Genomic DNA, 20,021 nt, shown 5'->3' with positions numbered 1-20,021 from the left:
ACAGTCGTTTAATTTGTGGAGTTGTTTCCCCTGCCCTTGCTCTCTTCTTCAGAATTACCCAGGGCCTTATTGTACTGCATGCAAAAAAATAAAAAATAAAACAAAATGATTGACACCGATTCCTGGATTTCTGCAAGGTGGTCCAGGGGTTCTTAGCAGTGTCTTACAACCTGGGAGATGGAGCGGCTGCGGTGAGCCTCCCCTCCTACCAAGTGGATAATGGAGAGTGGCATCACGTTTCCCTGGAGAGAAATGAGAACGAGTTCATTCTTCGCCTGGATGGAGGAGGCGGGAAGAGAGAAATCCTGAAGGCAGCCGGCACCTACAAAGAGATCATAATTGATCCCAACAGCTTGGTGGTTGGCAACACATACCCTGTCAATCAGAGCAGCAGTTTCCAAGGTAAAAAGAAGCCTGCCTGTTATCTTGGATAACTGTCCATCACGGGGACTTAGCTATTAAAAGAGCTATGAGCTGGCAATGGAGCAGTGCTCACAATGCTTTTGTGTTAGCATTTTGCATCCGTTGCTCTTGCTTTTGTTATTTCTGCACGGCTCCGGAGCTGGAGGATTTAAAAGGAATGAAGAGACTTAAAGTGACAGTTTCCCACCCAGCTTCTGGTTATTTTAACTTTTCATCCTGTGGAATCTTAGCTAGTGAATACCTTGTGGAAACTGAGGGAGGCGGGAAGATAAATGTAGAATGATAGCACCCCTGTTTTGCTCTGAACAAAAGTGTATTTTTCTCTGGTGGGGATGCCAGAAACCCAGGTTGGCAGGTTTGTGGAATGGTAGCCCTTGGAGGTTGAAGAGCTTATTGGGAAGGCTGCCTGTTGGTTAGCACCCATGATATTCCGTTAGCCTGATCCAACAGACTCCCCTTACATTTGTGTGTCCCAACAACATTCTCCAAGTAGAGGGATGGAGAAATCCAGTTCAGTTCGCATTTTAATGTGAATCGACCTTATTAATTGCACATTCCAAAACAATATTCAAACCAAAGCATGGCCATCCTCCGAAATTTGCACTTCTCTTGATTTTGCAATGCAGTTCTGTGGCCCAGAAGGGGTTGGGTAGGTGGGATCTGACCTGCATCTCAACTTCTCCGGCTTCAGCCTGTTGTTAAACGTAGCACATAACTCGGCCTTACAGTGCTGCGACATCTCTTTCAAAAATAGCTCTTGATCAAGAGCTTTCCACATCAAGTCTGTTTTGTATTTTGCCTTAGGATGCATGAAGGATGTCAGATTCAATAACTACAGGCTACCTCTAGATTCTTACCCTAAGGAGCTTGTGCTGAGTGCCCAAGGAGTGAGAAAAGGCTGCCTTTCCGAAGCTTGCAAGAGCAATCCCTGCAGCCAGCAATTCATCTGCATTGACTTGTGGATGATGCATGAGTGCAGGTAACAAATCCCCCTCAGTGAAATTAGATGGCGGGAGCAGCCTGTCCGTCTAGGGCTTGAACAGAAACCCCTCATATTTGGTGGGAAGGGCTAAATATTATTTGAGCAGTAGCCCCTTGTGCTTTTTGATGTGCTGCTCCCAAGGCTCCTCCAACTTGAGCGCAGAATGGGGGGGGGCACTATACCTTCTTCTGTTACTCTGGGGCTGCAAGCGAGCGCAGAATGGGGGGGCACTATATCTTCTTCTGTTACTCTGGGGCTGCAAGCATGCTCCTGATGACTGGCATTTGATTGATCTCCATGTTTTTCGCAACTGCTTTTAGGGTTCCTTCATTCATCTTTTACTCCCACTTTCAAATTGGATCGTCCCCATTGTTGCACAAGTTCGATACGCTGTCCATCTGAGGCATCTGATGAAGTGGTCTCTTGATTTGCAAAAACATGCCAGGATAAATCCATTAGTTTTTAGGGTGCTACTTTCTGCATTTGGGGAGTTTTTTTTTTAAAAAATATCCCCCCCTTACCACCCAGTAAACATTGCTGGAATGCAGTCCTGTGAACTGGGCCCATTCCAGGAATCCAGCTCAAGAGGATCATCTGTGAGCAAATTTCATTACATTGTAACTGGCTCCTACTGAAGCTGAAATGAGGGTGTGAAATTAATCTGGATTGCGGCACCCTGGAGCTTTGCTTGGGCCAGCAGCGAGGTTAATGCCAAGGAGTTTGATTTGCCTTCTGTGTCTTTCCAGCTGCCCTCCAGGACACATGTTGGTGGAGAACGTCACCGGCCGGCACTGTGTTTACACGGCATGCGCTCAGAGGCCCTGTAACTTTGGCACCTGCATCTCCCAGTCGGCAAGCAAGTTCCGATGCCACTGCCCCGATGGCTACTCCGGCCGCAACTGTGAAATCACACTAGCCATCTTCCACAAAGATGCTGGGCTGAGCTTCAGCTCCATGTTTGCCATCTGCATTTGCTTCCTGGCCCTACTAGGTAGTTACGGCAACTACATCTTGTACTACCTTTGGTAATGAACCATAAGCCGCCTTCTGTGCTGCTCTGGATGCTCGCCATGCCGGCTAGTTGTGAAGACGCACACTGGATGATGCCTTCACTGTCTTGTCCTTCATTCTCTCTGGCCCATCATCATCATCATCATCATCAAAGACATTCCTTTCCAGTTTCATCTGCATCTTTATTTGACTCATCCCTGGGAAAGGTCCTTCTCATCTTTTCCATTCTGTTCTTGCTTCGACATTCCATTGCTGAGAACTGGCTCAGAAGGGACAAAGGGGAAATGAACATTATGACGTTGACATTCTGCTTTGCTCTCTTAAGAACAGGCTTCTATAGTGGCTGACAGTGAGTGAAAAGATACCCATAATAACATGATAATGAAGTTCTTTCAAAAGGCAGCGATGGCTTTTAAAGGCTTGGGGTATTGGCGATGGTGATGGTCGCAAATGTGCTTCTTCCTCCTGGTGTTCTGTGTTGCTGCTGCTGGTAGCATGGCTGTCTAAGCTGCTGCTCTGTGGAGAGCACAGAGGAGAATTTCTGCTCTCAGACATGTCCCATGGCCAGGGAGGACAAGGCGTGTTAGCCTCAGGGAGGACACAGTGCATCTCCTTGCACTGGCAGCCGGATTGTTTGCAGACCCTGGCTCTTCCTTCTGACAGGGAGAGTCTTGATGAAGGGTCTGGTGATGGAAAGTGTCCATTTCTTAGGCCTTAGATGTTGCTGCTTTAAGAAAAAAACCCCCAGCTCAAAATGGTCCAAAGATTTATCTAGTCTAGCATCCTGGTTCCCAGACTTGCCAACCAGATGCTTCCAGGAAGCTCACAAGCCAGACTTGAAGACCACAAGTAGAAGGGTCCTGGCTCAGTGCAGAGAATCTGCTTTGCATGCAGATGACCCCCCCCCCCCTCAGAAATCCTGGAGACGCACTGCTAGTTGGTGTCAATAGTATTGAGCTGGATGGACCGAGGGTTTGATTCGGTATAAGGCAGCTTCCTCTGTTGCCCTGTCCCCCCCCCCCCGAGCAACTGGTAATCAGCAACATGCTCTTTAACTGTCATGGACAATAGCCGTTTATAGATGAATCATTCATAAATTTGTCTGCACCCCTTTTATAAAGCCATTTAAGCTGAGTGGTTCAGGGAGGTGTGTTTCCTAGGGTGCAGTGCAACATGAAACAGATTTCCCAGCCAATGTCCAACGATGCTCCCCGTTTTATTTATTTATATTTATTTTATTATTATGCAATTGTTTACGTTGAGTCTGTTATCGTTGTTACTTGCTATGGCACACAGCACGTTCAAATTTGCAAAGTGCTTTTACAATCTTGTTCATTCCAACAAGAACCCCGTGGGATTCACTACTGTTCTTCTCATTCTGCAAAGGTGGGCCTTAGCTCATGGCGGAGGGTGATAGTCACATCTAGGATTCCTGGCTCCAAAACTAGTGCTCTGTCAACTGGATCACTGATTGAGACAGCCCTGCTGTCAAGGCAATAATGAGTCTGGTTAGGTGGTTTGTATCTTAAAAGCCCCAGGTGAAGCATCTGAGGTCAGAGCGTTAGTCCACATTTACAGTCTTGGTTAATGCAGGACTGCCTCCTGAAATCCCGCATCGCGACACGGGAAGTTTCTGCTAAATTGCGCTTTCCTTCTGCAGCGAAAACTCTTCCCTAATCTCACGTCTTTGCCCAGGGCTCTTTTGAAGTCATCCTCGTGAAATTGCAGCTACTTGGAAAAGTAATTGCTTCCTCTTTTTTGCTGCTGTTTGTTTGTTTGCTGTCACTCATATTTTAGCATTTTTGAATTTCCAATGCATGAATATATTTGCCATGCAAACACGGGACAACAGGTATTTGTAACTAGGTCAGAATTACTTTCCCGAACTGTGGGGAACCTCTGCTCTGTAGGAAAACAAGGGAACTGGTAGCAGATGGAAAGCATTTCTGCTCTGAAGTTTAAGCCCCGTGTTTCCATGAGGCCACATTGTGCTGTAATTGGGTTTGGGGAGAACGCGCCCCCATGCTGTGCAAAAGGAGGCAGAAAAGGTGTGCTTGGGACAGTGTTAAATATCGCTCACAGCTGCTGCAGCCTTAGTGTGCTGATAGGCTCTTCTCTGATAAAGCTTGTTTATGACGGTTCAATGTAAGCTTCCATTGACTTTGATGCACATTGAAGCTGGCTTCTGGATGTAACACTTTCATCCAGTGGCGCTTTCTGACAGGCAGTTACAAGAGGAGTTGCTCCTCTGAGAATTGTGTATTCGGAATACAAGAATGAAAGCATTTTGGAAGAAGCGGAGCTTACATCCAGCATGATATTTCTCTTTTTCACAAAGAGGTTTATTTCTTTGTAGTGAGAAAAGGCCTCCTTTTGTGCTGGGAACAGGAGATTGAAGCCAAATCCTCTCCTTGGGGGACATGGCTGGGTCAGTTAAATACTCTTGAAACTGGGCTAGGGCTCTTTGTGTGTACGTGGCTCTGTTTACAGGCCACCTTTGTCTGCTGTTTTTAGTACCCTTGATGGTTGCTGTGGGGTGGTAAAAATGGCATTTTGTAAGCTCTTCTGAACTGGCAAAGAGCATGTTTTATTCAGGCCATTTCTTTTCCAAATGTGTTTATCTCAGAATCAGGATGCAACACAGGGTCATAGTAGTGGGCTCCAGTTTCAGACGCTGTATATTTTCAATCACTATCAGTCTTGCAGTCTGAGAATCATAAGAATGTCCTGCGAACAAAGGGGTGCTTTTTGTTTTAATAATCACTGAATGTTAAAACTTGAGATTACCATTGCACTCAGTTAGCAATTGCATGAGTGGCAATTTTAAAGAAATAGAGCCCAGTGTATTTTGGGAACCTGGCAGACCAGGTAGGGGTGTTACCCTTTTTGCCTGCTGCTGTGGTTCTGGTCCAGATTTTTTTTTTTTTTTTGGGGGGGCTATTTGAGTAAAAGCTCCCCTTGCATGGGGAATGGGAACTAGTCTTTCAAAGCAAATGGCAGATGGCAGTGGGTGTGGTGGTAGGGCCCCCAGTCCAGGTCAGGACTATAGCGGAGCCAAAGCCCTCCTGCTCTCTCCACCAGGATTTGAATTACCCTTCCCTGCTCTGTAATTTTAATTTCTAATTGCATGAAGGGCATCTTGCATTCTTTAGCCTTAGAGAACACACACCAGTCACCTTTGTCATAGTATACTCTGGATTGCCAGAATGTAAATTTCAATTCAAGTATGTGAGAGGAGTCGCATAGTTAAGAAAAAGCAAACAAACCCTGTGCCTGAATATATATTTTTTTCTAATAAAAATGTGTCATGTGCCTCTTTGTCCAAGTCCTGTTCATCACTTCCATTCATTTTCATTGTTGTTTGTTCCATAAACTGTTCCTCATTTTGTGTATTACATGTTTACTCAGAAGTAAGACCCACTGTATTCAATGGGGCTCCCTCCCCCCGGTAAATGTGCATCGATAGGGTTTGGATTTACCACATGCCCCAACAGTGGACAGTTTCAACTTTCAGCATGCAAGGTTGAATCCAGACTAACATCTGGAATGCAATCAGGAGAAAGAAGGATGACCATGAACAGGATTAGGTGAATTGGTGGGCGGGAGGAGCATCACGCCATAGTTAAAACAAAGCAAGGTTTGTGAGCCAACAATAAACTATGGCTGGCAGTAAACCAACCATAGATAATCAGTTGGGCAGGATTCCTCCATAACCATAGTTTAACAAACCATAGGTTCGTGTTATATATGAGCTAAGCCACTGTAGACAAGACTGAATCCGATGGATCTGTTGTCTGATGTAGTACCCTTTGTTCCAGGTTCATAGGGTTTTCCCTCCGCAGGGCATTAGCTGGGCACTGCACAAGGACACCCAATCACATGGAGATCTCATTCTTGTGATCCTCCTTGGGGGAGAAAAATTACATTGGGTTGGGCTTTCCTATGAGCAGGCATTGCTTTGAAGGCCCACATCACATTGGAGGTGAAGGTGGAGGTTGCACAGTGGCTGCTGCCAACCTGTGTAGGAACTGCTGGCATTGACATTGACCCTCCCCACTGACCTCCCTTCTTTCCTTCCTCCTCCTCCCTGATGTATCTCTCCTGTTTGGACAAGGCTTTGCCACCACAAGGACGATACAAGATCAGATGGGCTGCTGCTATCATGTCCAGCAGAGATGGCTTTTATGGACTTGTCATGAGTTGTTTTTCACCATTTGCATTGTCTGTCATCTGCATAGTAGCACTTTGAGAGTGCAAAGTGCTTTGTAATCTTCATGTTATTCACCCTCAGTGACAAACATTACAAGGTAGGCTGTTATTATTCCTATTTTAACCAAGAGGGATTGAAGGTGTGAGATAATGTACCCAGATGCATCTAGCAATCCTCTGTGCCACCAGTTAGTTTTTAAACTCAATCACTCTTGAATCCATGCTGGTCTTTAATAATACAGCCCTACATATATTTAGCTCTAAGTGCACTCACTTCATGGGATGCTCATCCAAATTAGCATTCCTGGGCTTGCAGGCCAAATGTGGGTGCTTAGCTGCTGCTGTTGTTGCTGCCGATGCACCCCTCCTCTGGCTATTACTCACCTTCTGACTGATTTACTTTTATTAATAGCAATAAATCAAAAGTAGAGCTAAGTCCCTGCTAAAACTAGCTGCACTTATTGGATTGTCTACTTAAAGTTCTGAATCTGTGCACGCTTAAATCAGCAGAATCCCATTGGCTTTGGTAGGATTACTGAGGTGGTGCTTGTTTGAGAGCAGGGATTGGGTCTGTTAGCCTGAGACAAAGTAGCTTCTGGACAAACTTGAACGGGGGTTTAAATGTTGCACCCTCCATGTGAGTCACTTTCAAAGGTGACGTGGCAGAGGGTGGTGGTTTCAGGGATATTTCAGATGTGGCGACCTTCCAGCGCATTAAGTCCTAATTCTCAAAGTTCTCCTTTTTAATGGTGCATTTGGCCTTGGTTTCTAAATAAATGCTCTTTGCTTTCTCACCCAGTTCTGCTCAGCGGTGTCTTCCTGTGGACTCGGTGGAAGAGCCACAAAAGCATGAACGGAGGAGTTTACCACGTCACCACCTGCCATGATGACTTGGAGGACATTCGAGAGAACATCCTCAACTATAACGAGGAAGGGGGTGGGGAGCAGGATCAAGTAAGGCTCTTTCTCTGACGGTTGATCTGACGTGTGCAAGGAAACTTACACTAGAGGAAAAACCATTGCTGGCTTTGCTTTGATAGTACAGCCTAGAATTTGAAGGGACTGTGAAGGCCATGAAGTCCAACCCTATCTCAATGTACCTACGGCATCCCAGACAGATGGCCATAATGGGGAGGAGAGAGCCCATGGCAGGGGAACCGCCATGTACCAGGCTCACACCGGACAGGGCAGAAGTTGTGTAGGGGGCAGCTCCCCCCCCCCCCCGGTTAATTTTTGTGCACATGTGTGGTGGTTTTTCTTCCTAAGGGAAGGGGATTCACTAGGCCAGTTCCAGGGACTAGTGTAGTTTTCCCATACTGGTGGGGGTGGACTCTCCTTGGTTGGAGGTTTTTAGGCAGAGGTTGGAGGATGCTTTAGGGCTTGGACCAAATAACCTGTGGGAGAGAGTCCCTTCCAACTCTAAAATTCTGTAAATGGCCTTTGGATCCTGTGGATCAAAGGTCTCCTAGCATGCCCCATTTTTCTCCCTTGCATTGTTGGAACAATGATAGCAGAGTGGAAGTGGCTGCAGAGATGTCTGTGGTTATAATAACTCAAAGGACAGACCTCCCTCTCTGCAGACCAGAGGTCGAGATCCACTCCTGTCCCATGGCCCCTGCTGGAGACCCATAGGATTTTGTCCAAAATGGTTTAATATTATCTTCTCTCCCTTCTGGCACTCAGAAAAGCACATTTCAGTTTTAGCAAATGGGGCATATATCTCCCCTCCACCCCACCAGACCTAACATTTACTCTGTCCTGATTGCAAGTCCTTGCAACGTTTTGTAGAAATGCTCAGTGAATGTTGCTATCTTAGTATTGCCTCAGATAAGGCTGCAATCCTGGGCCAACTTGCCTGTGAGTAAGCCCCATAGAATTCAGTGGAACTTACTTTTGAGTAGACTCTGTATAGACCTGCACTGCAAATGTATTACAGCATCAGTCTCCAAATCATCTGAACCAGAGACTAAAACTGCCTGGGAGAAAACATAGTATAAAAAGTCCAGAGAAGTCAGTGAGCTGCAAACATTCTTGTTTGCTTACCTGCCCACACACACCGATGTCAATTGGACCTGCAACTTTTTAATCAATCTGACAAAAAGATGACCCAGTTAATCATGAGGAAGGGAGCAGGTTTTGGAAGGCAAATCAGTATTTTTTTTATACCGTGGAACCTTGGTTCTCAAATGGCTTAGTTGACGAACAGATCGGCTCCCAAACACCGCAAACCCGGAAGTGTTCTGGTTTGCAAACGTTTTTCAAAAGCTGAACATTCGGTGCGGCTTCCGCTTGAGTGTAGGAAGCTCCTGCAGCCAATTGGAAGCTGCACCTTGGTTTTCAAATGGTTTCATGAGTTGAACAGACTTCCAGCAGGGATTAAGTCCGAGAACCGAGGTACCACTATAATACCTTTGGGTGGAAGGCCAGGAAATATGCTTAAATAATAATAATATTCATACTCTTCGAAATATATAAAAAAGTAAAAGAATTGTCCAGTAGCACCTTAGAGACCAAGTAAGTTTGTTCTGCGTATAAGCTTTCGTGTGCATGCACACTTCTTCAGATACTATGCACAGGAAAGCTTATACCAAGAACAAACTTACTTGGTCTCTAAGGTGCTACTGGACAATTTTTTTTTACTTTTTTATATATTTTGACTGCGTCAGACCAACATGGCTACCTACCTGAATTCGTACTCTTGTTGTTATTATGGCTGTCACTATTATTATTAGGACTGTTAAATGGACTTATAACAATTGCTGGTGATAAGCACTGTCTCAGAAGAGGAAGCTCCTCTTCTGTCTTACGCAGGATGTCGTTGGGTGCTGTGCAGCTCAGTTTTCTTTTACTAGCTAATGTGGGAGGCAGGTTAGGACACTGATGGTGGAGGGGAGGACTTTAACTGCCCCTCCTCCCCATGGTGCCAAGAGTAGACATGGACCCTTTGCCCCAACCGCCCAAATTTCAGTCAGGATCATAGTACAGGTAAAAGGTTAAAGCTTGCAAATCTTGCTTGTTAGGCTCGCCTTGGGCATCTGGTGGGCCATGTTGAGAACAGGATGCACAACCCTCGTTGCTTTTCTTCCATTTTTGCTTGGCTGGGATGTGTCCTTGAACTCCTATATTCCCTCTTAGGTGGAGAACAGAAGAGTGGTGGGTCGGTTTTATGTGCATGAGCATGTGTAGAAACTAACTTATTACACAATGGTAAAATATGCATTTATTGCTCCACCCACTTTTGCCTCTAGCCCTGCCCACTGCTGGAATGTGGCCCTCAAAACATTGCCTAGAAGGGAATGTGGCCCTTGGGCTGAAAAATGCTCCCTACCCCTGTCCTAGAAGGACTGTGTCCTAGAATGACGTCTGTGCAAATTCTGCACCCAGAGTAGGATTCTGCCCCCCCCCCCAAAAAAAAGAATGTACGAGTTTAGTTTGAATTTTACACTTGGTATTTCCTACTAGCGGAATGCAAATTTCCTCATTAAAAAACGGAGGAGAAAAAGAAAGTTGAAGGTTTTGATAAATTTCCGTGAACATGTTTTAAACACTTTAAATGGATATTTATCTTCAAGGTGGCACACAGCGAGCTAAGTATACAAATCCTATTAGTGTTTAATAAGATTAACTCCCTCTGCAAATTGTAAAGGGGAAAAATAGGTTTACCCGAGCAGGGGATCTATCTTGAGGAAGCAGGCATTGTTTATCTGACATGTCAGGAGCTTGGTATCTGCTCCTTTCAGAAAGTAGCAAGACGAGCCCAAATGATTCAAGGGTAGTTTGTTTCTACGGCGCAGGGTGGATCTCCACATCCATACTGCGTTGCTGCCTGTGACGAAACTTTTGCAAGTGCAGGGAACTCCCTTGCATTATCTAGAGAGGCAGAAAGACCATCTATGTCCAATGCCACAGAAGCTAAAATCTTTGCTCCGAAGAAACAGTCATGGCTTCCCTCAAAGAATCCCAGGAAATACAGTTTGTTAAGGCTGCTGAGGATTGTTAGCAGACCGGCTCTTCCCCACACAGAGCTACAGTTCCCAGAGTGGTTTAACAATCAAAGCCTCCTTCCCCGCTCACTGCAAGAAGCTTGTAACGGTAAAGGTACCCGTGACCATTAGGTCCAGTTGTGGACGACTCTGGGGTTGCGGCGCTCATCTCTCTTTATTGGCCGAGGGAGCCAGCGTACAGCTTCCGGGTCATGTGGCCAGCATGACTAAGCAGCTTCTGGCGAACCAGAGCAGCGCACAGAACGCCGTTTACCTTCCCGCCAGAGCGGTACCTATTTATCTACTTGCACTTTGACGTGCTTTCGAACTGCTAAGTTGGCAGGAGCAGGGACCGAGCAACGGGAGCTCACCCCGTCGCGGGGATTCAAACTGCTGACCTTCTGATCGGCAAGCCCTAGGCTCAGTGGTTTAGACCACAGCGCCACCTGCGTCCCACAGAAGAAGCTTGAGGGTGCAGCAAATGGGGCCGGTGTGCAGGATGGTCACTGGGGCTGAGGCCAGCATGCATCTTCCCTCACCCCATGTTGTAACACCTTTCCAGGAACAGAGAATGAATCCATAAGTTTGTGGCTGGGTGCATGCGACTTAAATGTCCGACGCTGCTGTTGATGTCTTCCTCCTGCAGGATGCTTACAACATGGCGGAGCTCCAGATGTCCCTTCAAACCAGCCCAGCCTACTCCCTTTACAAGAAGAAAGGAAAGCGGGCAGAGCTGCAGAGTCCCGTGAGCTGCGACCTCCCAGCCAGTCCAAAGGAGCAGCTGGAAGCCCTTTCCACAGGACTCGGCTCCTCCTTCTCAAGCATCGACTTTGGATGCTACCTTTCAGGGGTGGTTAGAAACATGGACCAGCTGCACCACGCCCTGCCCTGCGATTCCTTGCAAGTCTTTTACACGGAAGGAGAGTGTTCAGAAGCCAGCAGCCTAAGTTCCCTGGGCTCCGGTGGATGGGAGGAAGATACAGCCTACGGGGATATGAAAGAGTGGGGGCCGAAGTTTGAAAAACTCAGCAAACTCTATTCTCATGCAGAGTCCGATGACGGTTAGGCTGCTGAACTCATCTTTGCACAGTGCTTGAAGGTCCCTTGTGGTGTTTTGGGGTTTTTGGGGGGCGGGGCGGGTAAAGGTACTTTTAACATTTGATAAAGTCAATCTCTACTGAGATACTTCAAAGGCACGGCTAAGATGGAGACCAGGTAGCCCAAAAAGGGCTTTAATTTTGGATTGGGTGTTTCTTTGGACACCCCCCCAAAGAAAAAGACATAATATACATAGATCATTGTCTTTTGAAGGCTGAGAAAGGACAGAATTAAACTAGAGTTGGAGGCAACCAAAGAACCATTGCAGAAAGATAAAAATGTAAAGAAACAACATCTCTATTGGTTGCAAGAACAGGTGCTTTGTCCCTATGACTTTTTCCATCTTCATAGTTGGAAGCAGGAGACTGTCTCAACACTTTGCAGGGGCTGATAACTGGCCTGAGTCTTGTGCACCTCCTGCAATAAGTTGTAAAATCTGTACTTTGTGGTTTTTAATCAGTGTATCAAGTTGGAATGAAGCTTCTTTCCTCTCAAAATTACTAGAAGAGCCATGCTACGGATTTGGCAATAACAGTCCTTTAACTTGGGTGTGTGTGACTTGTTTTCAACACTCCCAGAAGCCCATGCCTGTTACTTGGTTAAATTCCTGTGTTTCCTTCCCCAGATTCGGAGGGAACACCAACTTGCATCTGGGCATGACACACTGAAATTAGTTCTTTGTGGGTTTTTTACCTTCATAAGACATGGTTTTTGCCACCGAAACAGTCCAGATGAGAAATTGTTCCTCAGAGTTGTTGTTCTATGTGTGGTTCCAAAAACTTCAAAGTAAGGACAGCCATAAACAACCAAATATTGTTGTAGCAGGAGATGGCATATTTAACAGATACAATATTGTGTAACATGAAACCAGTTGTGGACTTCCTGCTAGCTGCTTGGTCTATTACCTCTGGACTTACCTTTGCAATGGGGCATTTCCTTCCTACTTCATAAGATTTGCAGAAGTACAAAATCATTTTTTCTTTTCTTTTTTGAGGAGGGTGAAAAAACGTAACGGGGGAGGGAGGCACAATGAGGGCTAAATATGCTCAGTGGCCACAGAATGTTGTCTGCTTGGAAGATGAAGAGGACAGGGTGTGGTGGGAGGCAAGGTAGGGTGGAATGACTGGCTGGCATCCAAGACAGGCACACTTCCCTTAGAGAGGAAGGCTGCAGCGCAACATTTGTTTGCACATCCTGCTTGTGGAGCAGAGGTAAAGGTAAAGGGACCCCTGACAATTAAGTCCAGTCGCGAATGACTCTGGGGTTGCGGTGCTCATCTCGCTTTACTGGCCGAGGGAGCTGGCGTTTGTCCGCAGACAGCTTCCAGGTCATGTGGCCAGCATGACTAAGCCGCTTCTGGCGAACCAGAGCAGCGCACAGAAACCTATTTAAGGTGCTAAAGTTGATGGTAGCACATCAGATGGGAGATACCGTCTGTGTCCCCCATGTAACCCCCCCGAACCTTAACCACTTCATACAGGTAAAAACAAACAAACGAGAGGAGGAGACAGAGAGCTGGATAGACTCTTTCTTCTTGCTTTGCTAGTTTTCAACGAGAGGGACCTAAGAAGCTGCCTTACACTAATTCAAACCTATTCATGCAATTGATGCAAGGGACGTTCTCAGCCCGATCTGGAGGTTCCTGGGGTTGAATGTGGAACATTTCACATGCAAAGCAGATGCCCTCTGAGTTGTTGTTTTTAGATAATGTTGTAAGCCGCCCAGAGTGGCTGGGGAAACCCAGCCAGATGGGCGGGGAATAAATAATAAAATTTATTATTATTATTATGGTCCACACTTATCCTGCGCTTTCTAAGCACAGGTCTGAGATGTTTTTCATTTGCCCCGCTACTTTCCTAGAAAGAACAGGACAAGCAGAAGAAAACACAGGACAAGCGGAAACATGGATGAGATCTCACTGAGCTAAAGCCCTTCTCCACTGCATGGTTCTTACATGGGGTAGGATTCAAAACCAGTATTATGTCTACACTGCCTCTATTCCCGGAATAGCCTTGGACTGCCTTTTCTTTTTCAGAGCCCTCTTCTAATTGCCCTAATTCATGTCCCCCCCCAAAAAACCCCCAAGCTTCTTGTAAAGCTTGAAATAATGTAGCCACAAATTTGTCAACAAGCCATTTCAAAGGAAAGCTTGGTTGCACGTGTCATTTATTTTTCCTTAATTGAATAGCAGAATATCAGAGCCCAGATTCTTCCGTCTGACAAACCGTCATAGAGAATAACGCCCCAGTCTTGGCCATTGCTTCTGCAAAAACAGGAATTGTCCGGTGGAGGATGAATGCCTTTGAAATGCATGTGGGAGAAACCCTTCCGTTAGGAGCAATGGTGTTATGGTATGATTTGCTACACACTAATCGGTCCTTTTTAAAAAACCCTTTTCCTTTGACTAGCTCAGATGCTGGTGCGGTTTATTTTTCTGCTAAACCACTAATATCGAAAGTGAAGAAGGCTCTGCCTCTGCAGTACATTTCAATCTTCTTATCTCGAGTCTGCATTTCTACTTAGCTATTCTGAGTAAATGCTGTGCAGTGAGCGAAAAGGGACTGCGGACTTAAAAATTCTAAAGTTAGATTTCGTTCTGGCAACATGTGAAGCCCAAAGAACCTTACCCTGCTCCCTCGGCTCTGCAAAAAAGGACATCTCCAAGTTATGAGTGTTCCTTAGATTATTCATAAATTCCCCTCATCTCCCTGACTTTCCTCATAACGTTATATCTCTCTTCTTCTACGCTTCATTTGTTCGGGGAGGGGGGGAATCAGAAAATGGAAGATCATCTGTCCACGGGGAGGGAATGAACAAGTGTACTGAGAGACGGGTAATGGAGATTGAAAAGTGCTTGGCAGGGCACCAAATAACATTTCCAGAAGTTCCTAAGTCCAATTTTTCAAGCATGTATTAAGCTACAGTGGAGACCAGCGTTTTCATAGGAGACCATATATACCCAGATTTTCCCCAAATGCTTTTTCAATACGAGTTTCAAAAGAAACACAAAGATAAAGAGCTTGTGTGGTCTTCACGTCAAGCCGGCCATTCTTCATAGTTTCTAACGATAAAAAGCTCAAGAACTTGCTCCCACTTTCCTTTGAGGTTAAGAGGATACTAGAAATTATTTAGCCATCTCTCTGTAAATCCCGCAACATTATTCTTACCTCCACAATTCTCAGACTGTGGTCTTTAAGAAACGGGAGAGTTGTAGTTGTTTCTGAATCATGGATCAGAGCCAACAGAAAAGGTCAAGATCAAGTTGTTTTCACTTACCTTGCAAAGCAAGTTTAGGGCAATGCATATTCTTAAATCTTTGCATATGTGGAAGCCTTTTTTTTTTTTTGTTTTAAAGAGGAAATTCTGTCTTGTTGGGATCAGTGCTGTACCACAGTTGGTTAACCAGGAAGATGCTTTCAATGTTTGATGCCAATTCATATACGTACTGGAAGAATATGGCTTTCCATGGAACTTACCTTTGGAGACGTGGCATGCCCATCCTTAAATAATGGGGCAAGTTCACATGGTTTTACCTATCATAGCTCACAGGTGTTGAATAGTCCTTTGTGAATATTTTTCACCTGTACAGGCAGTAAAGCTCGTCCAAATGTAATAACCCACTTCCAGAAAACTGAGCGAAAAGTGTTGCTGAGCATCGTGTGCTTTTTCAGTGTACCAAACAAGACTATGGGGAAAAGGCAGAAATGGATATCCCTCCCCCAATCTCCTGCTGCTCGAAATGCATCAAGGCATTGCTCAGTGTTAATTACTGCTTCTTATCCATTCATCTAAATCCCAGCCACTCTCAGTAGGATATGCTATCATTTGACGGCATTTTTCAGGCCAATTTAGACTATTTCCTTTGCCTGTAACGTGCTATTTACTCCCTTGGTGTGCTGTGCAGAATAAAAATGTGGTTTTCAACACACAGCCTGGCTCAAAAGTATTTCACTCACCCAAACCACAATTTCTGGTTCATTTCAGACCAGACTCTGGTGCAAGAAACTGAAGGTGTGACTTAAGTCCTTGGACAGATGGATTTTCTCATTGACTCAGGTGACTGACTGCAGGAAAAAGAGAGAACTGTAAGAAGAGACCTATTGGAGCAGGGCAATGACCCACCCAGAACAGCATCCTGTCCTCACACTGGCCACCCAGATTGTCTGAGAGGAACCTGCAAGCAGAACCTGAACATAAGAGCACTCTCCCTCCCTCTACTGGTTCCCAGTAGATGATATTCAGAAGAATTCCTGCCTCCCAACTGTGGAGGAAACATGGCTAGTAGTGCCTTCAGAATGCACCCTGAAGGATATTGGTTCACACCAGAAGAAATGCACATCAAGTCCTCTCAAAGGCTCACCCGGCTCTGCAGAAGAGCTGATATTTTACGTGGCAGGAGTCAGAACCCACGGTCCTCTAGAAGTTATGAGACTCCCAACTCTTATTGATGTCAGCCAGCATGGCCAATGCTCGGGGATAATGGCAGGTACAGTCTAACAGTATCTACCTCCTCCCTGTCTTACGCTGCCTTTGCAGCTTCCCAAGCCATATTGATCTATCTGGATGGCACATAAGCCTCAAGGTTACCAAAGCACGCGTGGAGTGATCATAGTCCAGTGCTGGGGTTCATGCTTTGCATGCAGAAGGTCTTATGTTCCATCCTTGGCATCTCCAGTTAAGAATACGATCAGGTGACAGAAGAGGGGAAAGACCCTGTGTCAGAGAGAACCACAAAGCCACTGCCAGGCAGAGGAGACGCTGTTGGGTGAGATGGACAATCTTGCCTGGTATGAGGCAGCTTCCTAGGTATGAACCGCCCTGTTAGGGATTCAGTTTTCAAAGTGTGAGGGAAATGATGATGTGGGATGGTTAGACTAGACTCAAGAATGTCTGCCTGAACAGAAATGGAAGAGTGGTATGTCAATCTTAAAAGAACTTGCGTGGCATCCCACCCCATTTTGAGCACCTTCCAGCCTTCTTACTAAGTGAAGATGTGAAAAGCATTTCCAGCTATTCATGCAACTCTGCAAGGTGAAATGATGGCAGGGGCTGTCATCTTCCTCTTAATGGAGACTGTTATTCCTGCCACGCTTCCAGTATTTCATGGCCGCCACTGTGTTGCATGTTCCATGCAGCAGTCAAAAAGTACTTGCTTTCTGCCTTGCAGGACTTGCCTGTTCGTTTCCTTAAAAGCCTATGCAAGGGAGTTGTGGCATTGTCAAGAAAGAGGCCAGCAGACCTGATTATTAGAAGTCCTGCAGCTGACAGGAAAGAGAAAAGAAATAAGTATGTCCCTAGGTAGTTGGATTTTCAGTAATCTGGTACTTTAACTAATCTCCTGCCAAGCTCTTTACAGGCTAACATGTAGCAACAACAATTCTATTTCCTATACAAATTGTGTATAGGCCTGCAATTTAAATAATCTTCTATATATTAGTATTTAATCTGTCAACCTGTCAAGCTCTATTGGTTTTCATAAGTTTCCAACCACCATTTCTACAAAATGAAAGTCAACAGATAACATAGTTCTGTGGCACTGAGGCAACCCTCAGAGCATCATCCCAGGAATAAAGTGTACTCTTTTACATGCCTTAAGAGTAGACACTGCAGCAACTAAAAATAAGTTGAGACTTCTGAGCCTGGTGGCCTCAGTGATGCAATCAACTGTTTCCCCCAAAAAGTCAGGCATGATTTCCTTATACCAGCTGCAAAGGGCTGTAGCTCAGCAGCTGAGCCAACAGTTTGCATGCAGAAGGTCCCGAGTCCAATTCCTGCCATCTCCAGGTAGGTCTTGGAAAGATCCCCCATCTGAAATCCTGGGGAGTCATGCCAATTAGCATGGACAATACTAAGACCAGATGGACCAATGCTCTGACTTGCTATCACACCATTTCCTATCTTCCTGTGTGCTGCTAGGAGAGGGAACATAAGCCACTGCACCACCTCTTACCAGATGCTACCAAAGATATTCCCGATACAGGTTAACAATTGTTCTATGCTACAAACCCTAAAGATTATGGCTGCATGCCACTCCCTTGATGAAGTTTGTCCAGCTAGCTCAGCTTCACGGATCTGCATTTTATTTAATATGAACACCTTAGTAACCAGACCACTCCCTTCACCTGATGTAGCTAGCACTAGCCACAGTAGTTCATGGTTACTGCAACAGCTTATTGTCACCCCCTGGACCCCAAGCTATTGTGTTTCCTTTCCTTTCCAGGCAACCTCCCAACCTCCACCTCTGGAGCAGCATGTAAAAAGGGTCACTGCCAGCTTTCCTGACAGTATAGTAAACGTGCTCTTGAGTAATACTGCTGCTCTACAGAGGCTCATACTAGATCAATTGTTTCTGAAATAGGTTTCCTGAAGCAATTACATCCAATATAGACCGTCATCAACCCAATCTAGTTACAGATAGGTAGCCGTGTTGGTCTGCCATAGTCAAAACAAAAAAAATTCCTTCCAGTAGCACCTTAAAGACCAACTAAGTTAGTTCTTGGTATGAGCTTTCGTGTGCATGCACACTTCTTCAGATACACTGAAACAGAAGTTTCCAGACCCTTCTATATAGTGAGGTGGGGAGGGGTATTACTCAGAAGGGTGGTGGGAATGGGTGATTGGCAGATAGCTGTGATGAGCCTGTTGACGACTCTTAACGACTGCAATAGGTCTTACAGGAAAAAGCAAGGGGTGAGAAGGTGAAAAATGGCTTTGTCATGTATAATGAGATAAGAATCCAAGGTCTTTGTTCAGACCAGGACTCTCCATGGTTTTAAGTTTGGTGATAAGTTGCAATTCAGCAGCTTCTCTTTCCAGTCTATTTCTGAAATTCCTTTGTAGTAAAACAGCTACTTTGAGATCTTGTATAGAATGTCCTGGGAGATTGAAGTGTTCTCCTACTGGTTTCTCTGTCTTGTGATTCCTGATGTCTGATTTATGTCCGTTTATTCTTTGGCGTAAGGTCTGGCCTGTTTGTCCAATATAGAGAGCTCTCTATATTGGACAAACAGGCCAGACCTTACGCCAAAGAATAAACGGACATAAATCAGACATCAGGAATCACAAGACAGAGAAACCAGTAGGAGAACACTTCAATCTCCCAGGACATTCTATACAAGATCTCAAAGTAGCTGTTTTACTACAAAGGAATTTCAGAAATAGACTGGAAAGAGAAGCTGCTGAATTGCAACTTATCACCAAACTTAAAACCATGGAGAGTCCTGGTCTGAACAAAGACCTTGGATTCTTATCTCATTATACATGACAAAGCCATTTTTCACCTTCTCACCCCTTGCTTTTTCCTGTAAGACCTATTGCAGTCGTTAAGAGTCGTCAACAGGCTCATCACAGCTATCTGCCAATCACCCATTCCCACCACCCTTCTGAGTAATACCCCTCCCCACCTCACTATATAGAAGGGTCTGGAAACTTCTGTTTCAGTGTATCTGAAGAAGTGTGCATGCACACGAAAGCTCATACCAAGAACTAACTTAGTTGGTCTTTAAGGTGCTACTGGAAGGAATTTTTTTTGTTTCAACCCAATCTAGTTTGAGTTCCTAGCTTGCACTTGCTTTACACTACAAACTTTTAATCACTTTACTAGTCAAACAAGGCAGTGGTTTTGACTGAAGACAGGCCATGCTTATCCATGAGATCTCGGCAATACTGTATTTTTAAACCCTTGTCCTAGACCAACCTTTCAAAATTCAAATAAGGCCGCATGCCACATGCAATTACTTTTGGCTGGGCTTCCCTGACAAGAGACCTGCTTCTTTCTATCATATAAAGTTTCAAAACTATTGAGAAATTCACCATTAGGAGGAAAGGGAAAAAGCAGCAATGGATCCCCATGGATCAGAAAGCAACTTCTATTTAACGCTATCCAAATAACTTCCTCAGACAAGCTGCTAACCTCACAAAAGTTAAGTGCGCCAGGCAGCAATGGCAGGGGGGAAAAATGCTACTGCTAAATCATTTAACTTGGAAATTCAATAAAAGCTACTCTTACAAGCTGTCAAAGCCCAAAGATGATTTAAATAAATATTAACTCCTTTCAGCATGTTAAGGCGCTTAAGACAAGGTCAAAAAGCTTCTTTTGGCAGAAGAATGAGCTGCTTTTGACAGAGGATGTGAGCAACAACAAGAGAAGCAGGTTTTTAAATGGCTGCCTTAAAAAGGACAGATGGCAACAGGTTTTGATTTGCAGATCAAACTTTATTTAGAAGACAATATTCATGCATCTCAGTACAGCATCTTATAAAATGCCTGCACGGTGAAGTGTTAACCAGCAAAAATATTGAAGATGTGTGTCTCCT

The 20,021-nt window shown here is 45.1% G+C and overlaps 1 protein-coding gene across 3 annotated transcripts in view; it reads left to right on the top strand.

Annotated features, from left to right (window-relative positions):
* The window catches only part of LOC307222561 (neural-cadherin-like), a 104,040-nt gene extending 88,410 nt beyond the window's left edge, over positions 1–15,630 (top strand). The window contains exons 29-33 of one of the 3 annotated variants that reach the window (XM_079987940.1): positions 138–402; positions 1,228–1,402; positions 2,152–2,396; positions 7,425–7,579; positions 11,255–15,630. In XM_079987940.1, coding sequence (XP_079844066.1) covers positions 138–402; positions 1,228–1,402; positions 2,152–2,396; positions 7,425–7,579; positions 11,255–11,674 — 1,260 coding nt within the window. In that variant the 3' untranslated portion in view covers positions 11,675–15,630. Of the gene's footprint in view, positions 1–137; positions 403–1,227; positions 1,403–2,151; positions 3,306–7,424; positions 7,580–11,254 lie in introns of those variants that run through there. The other 2 variants (XR_013841801.1, XM_079987941.1) reach the window with 2 other exon arrangements.
* Positions 15,631–20,021: the final 4,391 nt, after the last annotated feature.

The sequence above is a fragment of the Podarcis cretensis genome (assembly GCF_951804945.1).
Source record: "Podarcis cretensis genome assembly, chromosome: 8".
In the NCBI taxonomy this organism is placed as follows: Eukaryota; Metazoa; Chordata; class Lepidosauria; order Squamata; family Lacertidae; genus Podarcis; species Podarcis cretensis.
The sequence above is the reverse complement of the archived record's forward strand: the minus strand, read 5'-3'. Positions and strand labels throughout refer to the sequence as shown.